At 43.1% G+C, this 12485-nt stretch overlaps 2 protein-coding genes across 5 annotated transcripts in view; both read left to right on the forward strand.

Annotated features, from left to right (window-relative positions):
• Positions 1–4916, forward strand: part of CMSS1 (cms1 ribosomal small subunit homolog) — a 383527-nt gene extending 378611 nt beyond the window's left edge. For 3 of the 4 annotated variants that reach the window (XM_060010537.1, XM_060010538.1, XM_060010539.1), the window contains 2 exons: positions 1834–1922; positions 4327–4916. In XM_060010537.1, coding sequence (XP_059866520.1) covers positions 1834–1922; positions 4327–4410 — 173 coding nt within the window. In that variant the 3' untranslated portion in view covers positions 4411–4916. The remainder of the gene's footprint in view (positions 1–1833; positions 1923–4326) is intronic. The other variant, XM_060010540.1, reaches the window with a different exon arrangement.
• A 1423-nt stretch (positions 4917–6339) lies between these two features.
• The window catches only part of LOC132424038 (cell cycle control protein 50C-like), a 50558-nt gene continuing 44412 nt past the window's right edge, over positions 6340–12485 (forward strand). The window contains exons 1-3 of the mRNA XM_060009855.1: positions 6340–6448; positions 7454–7652; positions 11347–11457. Coding sequence (XP_059865838.1) covers positions 7461–7652; positions 11347–11457 — 303 coding nt within the window. The 5' untranslated portion in view covers positions 6340–6448; positions 7454–7460. The remainder of the gene's footprint in view (positions 6449–7453; positions 7653–11346; positions 11458–12485) is intronic.

The raw sequence follows: 12485 nt of genomic DNA on the forward strand, positions 1-12485 counted from the left end.
TATTCTAACAGGTATGAGGTGATAACTCATTGTGGTTTTGATTTGTGTTTCCCTGATGATTAGTGATGTTGAGCTCCTTTTCATGTACTTATTGGCCATTTGGATGTCTCCTTTGGAAAAACTGTATATTCAGTTCCTCCACCCATTTTTAAATCAAATCATTTGGGGTTTTGGGGTTTTTTTTTTTGTTTTTTGCGGTACGCGGGCCTCTCACTGTTATGGCCTCTTCTGTTGCGGAGCACAGGCTCCGGACGCGCAGGCTCAGCGGCCATGGCTCACGGGCCTAGCCGCTCCACGGCATGGGGGATCTTCCCGGACTGGGGCACGAACCCACGTCCCCTGCATCGGCAGGCAGACTCTCAACCACTGCGCCACCAGGGAAGCCCCAAATCATTTGGTTTTTTGACCTTGAGTTGTATGAGTTCTTTACATATTTTGGATATTGACCCCAAGTTATATTGGTGTTTAGCAATTCTATTATGGTAGGATATTTGGGTTGTTTCTAATTTGTTTTGCTATTATAAGTAATACACAGTTATCATCTTTATAAGTAACTATGCTTAAGTTTCTGGTGTTTTATTGGGATATGTCAGAGAAGGAGAATTATTTTATCAAACAGTAAGCATTTTAAAGCTCCTATTATATAATGTCCAGTTGCCTTCCAGAGAGGCTGTACCTGTTTGCTGTCCCATCAGCAGTCAATTATTTTTGTTTGTTTGTTTTTGTTTTTTGGGGTTTTTGTGCGGTACGCGGGCCTCTCACTGTTGTGGCCTCTCCCGCTGCAGAGCACAGGCTCCGGATGCGCAGGCTTAGTGGCCATGGCTCACGGGCCTAGCCGCTGCGTGGCATGTGGGATCCTCCCGGACCGGGGCACGAACCCGTGTCCCCTGCATCGGCAGGCGGACTCTCAACCACTGCGCCACCAGGGGAGCCCAGCAGTCAATTATTTTTAAGGGAACACTATCAACCCATTGTCTTTCTTAATTTCCATCATTTTTAATTTACAGAGAGAGTTCTAAATAAGAGGCATCGTAGTTATAAGAAGCATGAAAAAGTCTTTAGGGCAGAGGGGAAATTATTGAAATAGCCAATATTGAGGGGAAGTGCTGAAGGATAAAAGAAGGCTTCATTATGTTTCCAGGTGTGATAGCTTGGGGCAGTGGGCAGAACGTGTAGAATGGGAAAAACTAACTGCCCAACTCTGAGACCTCTGAGGAACAGACAACCCCTGAGGTCCCCTCCAGCCCCACACTCCATAATTGTCTCTAGATACACAGGAAGACAGCAGGAATGAGTCCTTAAGTGGTTTACCAGTCTCCTCAAAGGATAGCAGGCTTTGAATAGAGCCCATTCATCTTAACTTTCCTTTTTGCCTGAAATTAACCTCCCAACCCTGTCCACATCCTTCTGCCGACTCACCTCTTCAGAGTCACGCAGACTCTGTTGGACTCAACTCCTCTGAAGGGTCACTATCCCAAATTGCAAGGATACGTCTTATCAAATCCCTGTCGGGAATGACACTTTACCCTCTGAGGCTTCATGAAATGGAGGCTTGGGATTGATTCTTTGCCAGAACTTGAGCATTTCACGAGCTTAGCAAGAGCAGCTTCCCTGCTTCGCTGAGAATCAGTGATAAGATTGTAAGGAGAGTAAGTCTCTGAGTGCTGCATTTGTTTTCCATCAGACAGGGACAGCACTTAACGTGCAGAGATTAGTTACTGGGGGAAAAAAGAGCAAATGAGGCAAAAAAGCAACCAGAGGAATAAAAAATCATTTTAATAAGCTTATGTCATAAGTTCTTTAATGTAGCAACTCTCTCCCTGTCTCTTTCAGGTGGCCTTAATTTGAACCCCTTAAAGTTTCTGGTTTTTGACTGGAATTGGAGAGATCAGAAGTTGAGAAGGATGATGGACATTCCCGAGGTACCATATAACTAGCAATCCAGCAATTGCCTTTAATCTTTTTTTTTTTTTCAATCTGAACTTGAGTTCAAACACAGCAGTAAAGTCTTTGACATGGGGAACCAGCACACTCTGGCCTTTGAAATTATTTCTTTTAACTCTGAAGTAACTACAGTTATAGAGACCATCTCACCCCTTACACATAACTGTATCCTTTCCATGTGTTTTATAGGAATCAGCTTTTTTTCTTCATTAAATGACCAGTGGCCTCTGCCCCACTGGGGACCACATCTATACCGCATCTTTGAGAAACAGGAAGATCTAGAGGACTTGGTGTATTTCCCTGTGCCTTGTTTTAGAGACACAATCGTCTTTGCCTTTTCATCCTTATAAATATGTACTTGGAGGTGGGGGAGCACAAACTTGCCTCATTGCCTTCATCTCCACGTACCCAAAAACCCACTTACTTAAATTAGAGGGCTATTTTGGTTTTGGGGAGTGGGGAAATTTTTTTGATGTCTCAATGGATTAAAACCAATTGAATACTGAATAGGAACAGCATTAGCTCATTATATATTTATGAAAGTAATCCATTATCATCATAATGTGAAAAATTGAGGGACTTCCCTGGTGGCACAGTGGTTGAGAATCTGCCTGCCAGTGCAGGGGACACGGGTTCGAGCCCTGGTCTGGGAAGATCTCACATGCCGCGGAGCAACTAAGCCCGTGCACCACAACTACTGAAGCCCACGCACTCTAGGGCCCGCGTGCTGCAACTACTGAGCTCGCATGCTGCAACTATGGAAGCCCGCGCACCTAGAGCCCATTCTCCACAACAAGAGAAGCCACAGCAGTGAGAAGCCTGTGCACCACAACGAAGAGTACCCCCGCTGGCCGCAACTGGAGAAAGCCCACATGCAGCAACAAAGACCCAACGCAGCCAAAAATAGATTTTAAAAAATAATTAAAGGGCTTCCCTGGTGGCGCAGTGGTTGAGAGTCCGCCTGCTGATGCAAGGGACACGGGTTCATGCCCCGGTCCAGGAAGATCCCACATGCCGCGGAGCAGCTAGGCCCGTGAGCCATGGCCGCTGAGCCTGCGCGTCCGGAGCCTGTGCTCCGCAACGGGAGAGGCCACAACAGTGAGAGGCCCGCGTACCGCAAAAAAAATTAAATTTAAATTTAAAAAACAAAGAAAGAAAAATTGATTTGCCACCTACCATGTTATCATCTGACTAATCTTTCAATCTAGCCTGATGCTTAGAAGTAGCTATTGGAGAGAATAGGGTTGTGCAGTAATAAACATGGCTGCCAGTCACCAGCCAGAAATAAATCACGGCAGTAACTATCAAAGAAGCTTGCAATCATTCCTCCAAACATGTTGAATGAATTAATTTACTGTATAAAACTATATCCTCAGAATGACCAAACCTGATTATAATTGACTGGAGAGTTAAGCTAAAAACCATTTTCTCACTTCCCTGCACACACACATACACACACACACACACACACACACACACACACACACACACACACACACACACACAGTCTCCTGAACTGTTGTTGTTGTTTTTTTTTAATAAATTTATTTATTTTTGGCTGCATTGGGTCTTCGTTGCTGCCTGCGGGCTTTCTCTAGTTGCGGCGAGCAGGGGCTACTCTTTGTTGCGGTGCGTGGGCTTCTCATTGCGGTGACTTCTCTTGTGGAGCACAGGCTCTAGGCGCACGGGCTAAAGTAGTTGTGGCACAAGTGCTCAGTAGTTGTGGCTCGCGGGCTCTAGAGTGCAGGCTCAGTAGTTGTGGCACATGGGCCCAGTTGCTCCACAACATGTGGGATCTTCCCGGACCAGGGCTCGAACCCATGTCCCTGCATCAGCAGGCAGATTCTTAACCACTGCACCACCAGGGAAGCCCCCCTGACTGTTTTTTTAAAACTAGTTTAACCAACTTGATGTCAGGCACATGAGGTCATATTTGATTATTTCAGTTATAATGTTAAACCTGAGTAAACAACCATCACTAGTTTTCTAATTATAATAATGAGGGAGAAATAGTATTCAAGAAAAACATTTTAACCCATACTTATTTTTATTGTGATGATGTCATTATTAACAGTTATCCTGCATTAAAATATTGTGTATAGTCTATAGGCACACTTTGAATATCTTGAAAAAGATTTTTCTGTGAGATTTTATGTTGAATGTTGTACAAACAAAAGGACATCTTAATGAAATTGATGTCTTATATAGTACCGCTTCCTTTACTTACGTAAATATTTCAACTCTGAATAAAATGCAGGTTTTGCTCTTCCTGATTCTGGCCATAACAGCTGCATAAACACCAGGGACTCCAGACTGGTTGAATTTATTCACCAAGACCATCTTTTCTTGATCTTAAACTTTTTTTTCTTTTCTCTCACTTAGATAAGAAAGGAGGTTTTTGAAATTCTGGAAATGGGAGTCCTCAGCCTATGCAAGTCAGAATCTTTGAAGCTGGGCCTTTTCTAAGTCTGGGTCCTAATGAAAATTCCTGTTTTCGTGGTGGGATTTGCATGGCTCTGGCCCATTGCAAGCAGTTGGTAAATATCAGCTATTGTTTTATTAAATTGATTGTATCACCAGATGGATCACTGGGAATCTTAGGTGGGGATTCTTTTACAAAATGAATGTGTCCTTTGCCAACTCTCTTGTATAATAAAGTATCACTGGCTTGTGTGTGATTTTTGTTAAGCAGACTGAGTTTTTCTTTCACCAACTGGCTTCTGATGTGACTGTACAAGCAAGGGAAAGAGCATCTGGGCAGCCTCTGGCAAGCCCCTTCCCTCTCTGAGCCTGTTTCATCAACTGTGAAATGGGAATACTATCTTGCAGGATTGCTGAGGATTTCATGAGATGGTATGTGTGGAACAGATTTGAAACTGTGATGCCTAGTCCCAGTGTGAAGGGTGGCAGTGGTACTACTGGTGGAAAGAGCTGCAAGGATATGTGGCAGTTTGTAAACAAATAAAAGACAACAGTGTAACTACAACTGTCTTATTCATTTATTTAATTCTTTGTTTTGAGATAATTTCACACTTACAGAAAAGTTGCAAAAATAGTATAAAGAATTTCCATATTCCCTTCCCCTAGCATCCCCCAATGTTAAGATCTTGTATAACTTTAGTACAGTTATCAAAACTAAGAAATCAACATGGGTACAATACAATTAACTAAACTACAGACTTTATTTGGATTATACCAGTTTTACCACTGATGTCCTTTTTCTATTCCAGGATCCAGTGAAGGATCCCACATTGCATATAAGTTTCCTAAGAAGAATATATATAGTCTGTCACAGTTAATCATTAAAATAGTTCTGGAGGAAACGTCTTTATATTTTACAGATGATTAAACTGAATCTCAGAAAGGACACACACTACTTTAAGTAGCAGAAGAAGAAGTCAAACCCAGATCTCCTGTATTCACTTCAGGACACCATGGTTATCTATCTGGGGAGTCGGGCATATATAACAAAGGAGATAATAAAGCAAACAGTTGCCACTACTGGTATATGAAGTTCCACATTCAAATATTGTGAAATGTTAAAGGAGTCCAGCAGTGTAGCACATCACACTCTGGCAAATCACATGCTTCCACACACCAGCGACTTGCTATTTGTGCACCTCTGTGGGCTAGAAGCCACACACGGGGATTCAAAGGATAAGGGAACACGTTCCATCCTGCAGGACTCTGGCTCAAGCTCAACAAGTTACAGGAAAAAGAAAGAAAGCCACCACAGCATGAGAATTCATTCAAGCTATAGCTAAACTTAGCCCTTTGGGGGCTGACCCTCCCCCAAGTAAGAGAGAATTCTGCCTTCCAACTGAAACATCGGCTCATCCTGCCTGATGACCTTCAAACTGTGACATCGGCTCTTCCTGGTTCTATGGCAGCTTTTGGCCTTCAAACGCAAACTGGAGGAACATCAGCTCTGCAGATTTTGGACTTGCCAGCCTCCTCCATAATCACGTGAGCCAATTCTTTATGATAGATCTATATATACATTTAGATCTGTTGGTTCTGTTTCTCCGGAAAACCCTAATATACTCCTGTGAAGCACCTTTTAGTTTGGGATTTTGGTTAGGTTGGTTTTGTTGTTTTATAAAAAGCCTAAGAAATACTGTTCTTGATTTGTTACTGTAATGACCCTTCTGGTAGGTGTTACATATGTACTATAATCACACCCAAAGTTGGAACAAGTACCTAGATTGCAAACATACCCAATATTTTGTAGGCCAACTCTGCACACATAATCTAATCTCACAGGCTGTTACTGCCTTTTAAACTCAAGTTCTTGACCATGCTTATTTAATAAAACAAATAGTAGATATGAACTCCGAGTGTTCACTGCCGTCTTCTCACACAGATCTGTCTGATACCAACAGCCATACTCGTCACCACCTCCAAGCCAGATTCAAATGGCTTGCTGAAAAGTCCCCATGGGTGTTCTGCTTTTTTTCCAGTTTTGCAAGGGAAAGCTTTGACTCTGAATTGGAAACCTCCCAGTGTAAGTAATTGCATTTGTTTTGTATTCTTTTAAACTAGGTAGATTTGCCAAAGTTATTGTCTTCTTTAATACAAAAATAGTCCAACATATGGCTTCTCTGCCGAATGTTAATAGAAAAAAGAAAATTAGAAACTCACATGCTACCTAATTCTTTTTAAATCCTAATTCTACATCTTAAATGCATCTTGAAGAGGAAGTAATTATTAATAGCGTAATGAAAATGATGTTAGTGGATTTTTAATAAGTGAAAAAAAAAAAACCCAATAATACCATATGGGAATATTGAACATTTAAGTGATTATCTATTTTGCTCTTCCTTTCTCTTGCATCATTTGGGGTACTTCAAAGCGCGTGCTTGAGGAAAGGTTAGGAGGAGATGTTTTTCATCTACGCTTTCTGCCAGAGCCTTTCTTATGGATGAAAAAATTGGAAACTACTGAGATTAGTCATCTGTGTTCTGCAATCCCTGTTTGCTTCTCCCTTCCTCATTATCACAAAGAGCAAAGTTAGCTGTAATCTGAGAGCATTTTCCCAACTTCGTTTATATTCACGTTAAGGGACAGCCACATTTGGGAAAAGCTGACAGCACTCACTTCTATTATTTGTATTAATCTTGAAGGATTTGGGCAAGTTCTTCAGGATAAATCCATTTTCGCCCTTTCAGGAAGGGTTGCCCTGAATTAGCCACCACGTCCCAGAAATAGCCCGTTGTAACTGCTTCCCAATGTTGCCAGATGTTGGTTTATACAGACCTGCTGGAGACTCTTCCTCCTAGGCATGGCAGTTAGCACAACAAGTTTTTTGGGCCTACGTAAAACATACCCAACAATGGCTGATTGAAGGGAGCTGTGGAAATCGGGTCTGGTTAAGAAATAATTCCAGAAAGCAGAAAGACTTTGCGAGGGCAAAGGAAGATTCATGTAATTCTCAATATTACCATTATGTGGTATTACTCTGAGCAGTAATGTTATAAATGTCTCAAAAGTATATCTGGGTCACCCGCAGAACCACAATGAAGAGGAAATCCCAGGACTGCCAGTCCAGATTGCCAGACAACAGTGCCGTGAAGCAGCAGCAGTTGCCCGCCTACCAGCTACAGCTCTCAGCCAACAAAATCCTCTCCGGCTTTTTTGCCACAGGCGTGTTCTGCCTTGGAGTGGGCGTCATCCTTCTGTTGTCTGCAAAGACCATCAAGGAAGTAGAGGTGTGTCCCATCTCACTTTTTGGATGCAATTTCTAAGAATTTTCAGCTTTCGGACTATAAAGAGTGGTCAGTTTGAGAACCCAGCCCCCCAACAGGGAAGCAGATGAGACTGGAGCATCCCTTTTTCAGCTGGCAGGTGCAGATGGTGAAAGAGCCTCTATGTGGTGGCTTTGTTCATCCCTTCTCCCTCTTGAGGACAATTACTCTCACACTGGTCAGTTCAGCCACCTTTGTTTACAGGGGCCTGGCAAAGTCAGGAGCTTTTTATGCTGGCAGAGTACCGAGCAAGTGACTGGTAGAGGCGGGAGGAGAGGCAAGACCAAATGACTGCCAGGGACCCGTGAATCATATCGATAAAAAGAGCCAAGAGCCAAAGATATAGGTCTTAATTTTGCCCCACTTTCAAGCATTGTGTCTTTCCCTTTGCAAATAAATTCCGTCTGAGATCATCGCTTTATCCGGGAAAGGCAAGAACACAAATCTTTCTGGCCTCTGAAGGATACTTAGCAAAATAAACCAAGTTCTACTCAGAGTGAGAAAAGTGGAAGTTGAGCAGTGAACCCCTCAGTTACAAGCCTTTTGCCGATTTGACAACAAGCTGTTGGAGGATGAGAAGCCCAGTAGCTGGTCTGGGGAGGGGGAGCTCAGATCTGGTCTGAGGCCATGCCCGCATTTGGTCTAATAAATTAAGTACATGTTTCATGCAAATCAGCTCAGCAGGTTATGCGACATCCCAGACCGTATGACCTCCACTCTGAAGGCAGCCATGGAAAGCTCATGTATTCCCTCTCCCCGCATAGGCGAGTGGCAAAATTACCATGAAGGCCAAGTCTGTCAACCCTGATTTAACGTTCATGAGTGTCTGAAGGTGCTCAGAGTCCTTCTGGGTGTGTAGATGAGTAAGGTTTGTAAGAGTTGAACTCCATCCTCAACGACCTAACGATAGAGTAAGTAAGGTAGTGTGTGCTAAGAACAGAGGGCTCAGCCACGGCTGGCTTGTTTGCCATATCCACAACCCCTTCCTTGCACGTCGCCAGTGCATAACAGGCACACACTTACTCAAAGAATGGATTATGGCAAATAGCGAGGACTTCAAAGAAGAAAATTGCATTTTAGGTCCCACTCCTCCTACCAACACACACTGCTCTCTTGCCTTTCCACTGAAATTTTCTGTACCCCACCCCCCAGCTCCTGGCAGGTGCCCCTAAGTCCTCTTGAGTCCTCCAGGGTGGTAATGTAAACCACCAGGCCCCACCAAGTGAAAAAGGCAAAATGGCAGGAGGGAAGTAAACTTGCCTTGTTGAAGACGATAGCAAAGTAATTGGCTTATAAGGTTGATATTCATTTCCATAAAGTTCATCCTGTTTACTGTTCTATTTTCTCCTTCACCAACCCCTTTCTTTCTGGTTCTTCTCCTCCCCTTCCCATGTCCTTCCAGCTTCCTCCCTTCTGGGCACCCATCCCCACCCTCTTTGAAGTGCAGCCTCCATTAAGAGACAGCAATTGCTGAATGATGTCACCTTAGCGATGTGAGGAGAACCTCACTCCATGGTTGGCCAAGGCCACTCTGCAAACAGCTTTCAACAGAATGATTTTATCATGATGTTAAGGGGATTTTCCAATTGACTTTTCTTTTAAGCCACTTCAGAGAGGACCGTTTCTAACACTTTGCTTTTATACAGGAAAATCAGAAACCACCCATAGAGACCGATCCTCTTTTGCAATGGAAGTGTTTTGTTGTAATGGGTGGTAAGGTGAATGTACTCAGATGCTTATATTTACTTAAATCATTCTTTAAGTATGCAGCAAGACTTGAACGGTTATTTTAAAAAATACTGATGCCTTTTCTGTTAGTGACACTGCATTCTAATTTTTTAAAAGCATTGAAGAACAGGGCTGTACCTAATTGAGACCTACCAATAGCACACTGAGCTGTGACTGAGGAAACGGCTGCTAGTCCAGCCAGTCTCTGATCCTGAGTATCAGGATGTATCAGGATGTATAAGATGTATCCCAGGCCAGTGTGGTCAACACACACCTAGTAGAAGAGCTCGGAGCTGGCTTTCCTCTTCTCACTTAGCCCTGGGGCACACCGAGAATGTGCCCTTTTTGCAGTTTACTTTAAGCAAGAATGATAATTCCTGCCTTTCCAAAATTCTGTGAGGACCAGACTATGATCTTTGCTGTCATTTTAGAGCTATAGGTTTGAGCAGCAAAAGTAGACAGTAGATCAAAGGCATGTTTCCCTCATAAAATGTTTAGAGCTAGAAAGCACCTTGGATATCATCTACTCAAAAATTACTTGATCATGAAAGACATTTTTTTCTAATTCGGCATTGATAGAACTCTCTCAAGAATCCATGGATTAGTGTGTATACTACTAAAATGACCTCACAAATCAATTAATTGCTAGCCAAAATGATGCTGATGAACAAAATGTGGGCCCTGGAGCTCAGGATCAGAGACTGGCTGAACTAGCAGCCGTTTCCTCAGTCACAGTTCAGTGTGCTATTGGTAGGTCTCAATTAGGTACAGCTCTGTTCTTCAATGCTTTTAAAAAATTAGAATGCAGTGTCACTAACAGAAAAGGCATCAGTATTTTTAAAAAAACAGTTCAAGTCTTGCTGCATACTTAAAGAATGATTTAAGTAAATATAAGCATCTAAGTACAATTAAGTAGCCTTTTGGCTAATCTTTAATTTAGTATCCACACTTTACCTCTTTGACTTCCAAACACCCAGTGGCTTTGCAAGCATTGAAAATTCCTTCTTTCTTTCTTGTTGCTCTTCTCTCCCAAAGAATCTAAAATCCCATTGGCAATTGACTGAAGAGAAAGCCAGTCCCTTGCTTCCCTGTTCCTTTCCCATTCCCAGACTTTTCTAATGACTCCTCAACACAGTGAGGAAAAAGCAGCAGCGACCAGCAGGACCTCACAACCACCGCTGGGAGCCTGAGATGAGTGTTTCCTGGAGCGGAAGGGAAATGCACAGCCTCGTGGCCTCTCTCTGAGCCCCCCTTCCCTGCTCTCCTTCCAGCTCCGTCTTCACATAACTGAGTCCTTGAGCCAGAGCTCACAGGATTTGCCCATTCGGGACCCACTACCCTTTTTTAAAGAGTCCACTTATACCATTTTGCACAGAACTTAACTTTAAAAAATAATATAACAACATTTTAAAAACAATTGCTTCACATAAATCGATAACTCTACATTTTGGAAACATTTTTTTTTCTATGTTTGGTCATTTTTAAAAACTTCCTCTAGATACCATGTAGAATAATTCACTAGTATAAATATTTTCCATACAATAAAATGGAAAAACAGTGAAGTGACTTTCCCATAACGCTGATTAGACTCAGGCTGCAGGCCCAGTTCTCATGAGTCACTGACTAATATTTTCCTAGTGGTAACTTTTTATGATGGAGGCATAAGACTTCATCATAGCAGGTTACATAAATATGTAGTAGAAACCCTGAACTCCAAGTAAGTGGCAAAATGCAGCTGGGTCCCAAAATGAAAGGCTGTAAGGAGACCCACTCGTCCCACACATCCGCAGAGCTGACCTTGGTTCATGTCCCAGATAGCACGCCCTTGACCTAGAAAGCTTGGAGACTTTGATGGACTCAGGACTTTAATTTTAAGATATGTACTCACATCCCTTTTTAATTAATAATTATTATTTTCCCTGCCTGACAGATTAATTACACAGAAAAATGTGCAAATTGTGCAAAACTGCGGGAAAATGCTGCTAATTTTGACAAAGAATGCAACTGCTCTATTCCCTTTGTCCTTCCAGAGACAATGAAGGTAAGTGAGATTCAAGCGCCTTCAATTGGCTGTACGCTGCTCTCCTCCTATTTAACATGTGGCAGTAAATTCATGATCTCCACCAAATGCTTTCCAAAACTGAAAATACAAGAAATAACGCAGGGTGGGAATGGGGGGCGGGGATCTTATAAAGTATTGAGTTCATGTTCGACTCTCTGCCCCCACCCCCTTTTTTTCCTTTGGAATTTCATTCTTCTCCTTATGTCTAAATTTCCGGATTCTTTACCCACCCAGCTTTGTAACAATTCTTAACATCAGTCAAACAGGTTCTATGCCAAATGTCAACACAGGAGGGGACCATAGAAATTACTGAATCTAACCACTCATTTTACAGTGAGATTAATGGGTTGAGAGGTTAAGTGACTTGGCCAAGGTCACACAGTGAGTTAGTGTCAAAGGTCACATACCTGGGACACTCCTTGTGTCCTCCCCTCCTAGTCATTCTACACATGCAGTTGCCTAATCCCTAAGGCGACTCGGCCTGGCTGTCAGGCACTGTGAGAAATGCCAAAGAAATATTAAGAGACATCCCTGCTTTGGGGCTGATTAAAGTCTCGTGTTAGTCCAGGTCCTCTGAGAAGCAGATGCCAAGACAGGATTAGACATGCCAGAGATTTACTGGGGGAACTGCCTGCGAGGGAAAATATGGAGGAAGCTGGAGGAGGCTGGGAGAGCTGTCAGACCACAGCACAGCTCTGACCCCTGGGAAGGAGAGGGAAGCAGAGTAGGAAGGAAGGAGGGACAGAGGGAGAGGAGGGTAGAGAGATGGGGAGGAGGGAAGAAAGGTCTTAGACTGCAGAGTATTCTTAAGAAAGTTTCAGCAACCCCAACAGAGAGTCCTTACCTCAGTATCCCTGTTGCTCAGCCATTGTCTGGGAGCAGCAATGGGAAGCATGGCCTTGGTGCAAACATAGGATGACCTCAGAGCACAGCAGCCGCGCCCACCCCTCGATTACGCTCCCTGCAGTAGGAGATCAAGAGGCACCTTTTCAGGGCCACCACAGTCT

Source organism: Delphinus delphis, chromosome 4, assembly GCF_949987515.2.
Source record: "Delphinus delphis chromosome 4, mDelDel1.2, whole genome shotgun sequence".
In the NCBI taxonomy this organism is placed as follows: Eukaryota; Metazoa; Chordata; class Mammalia; order Artiodactyla; family Delphinidae; genus Delphinus; species Delphinus delphis.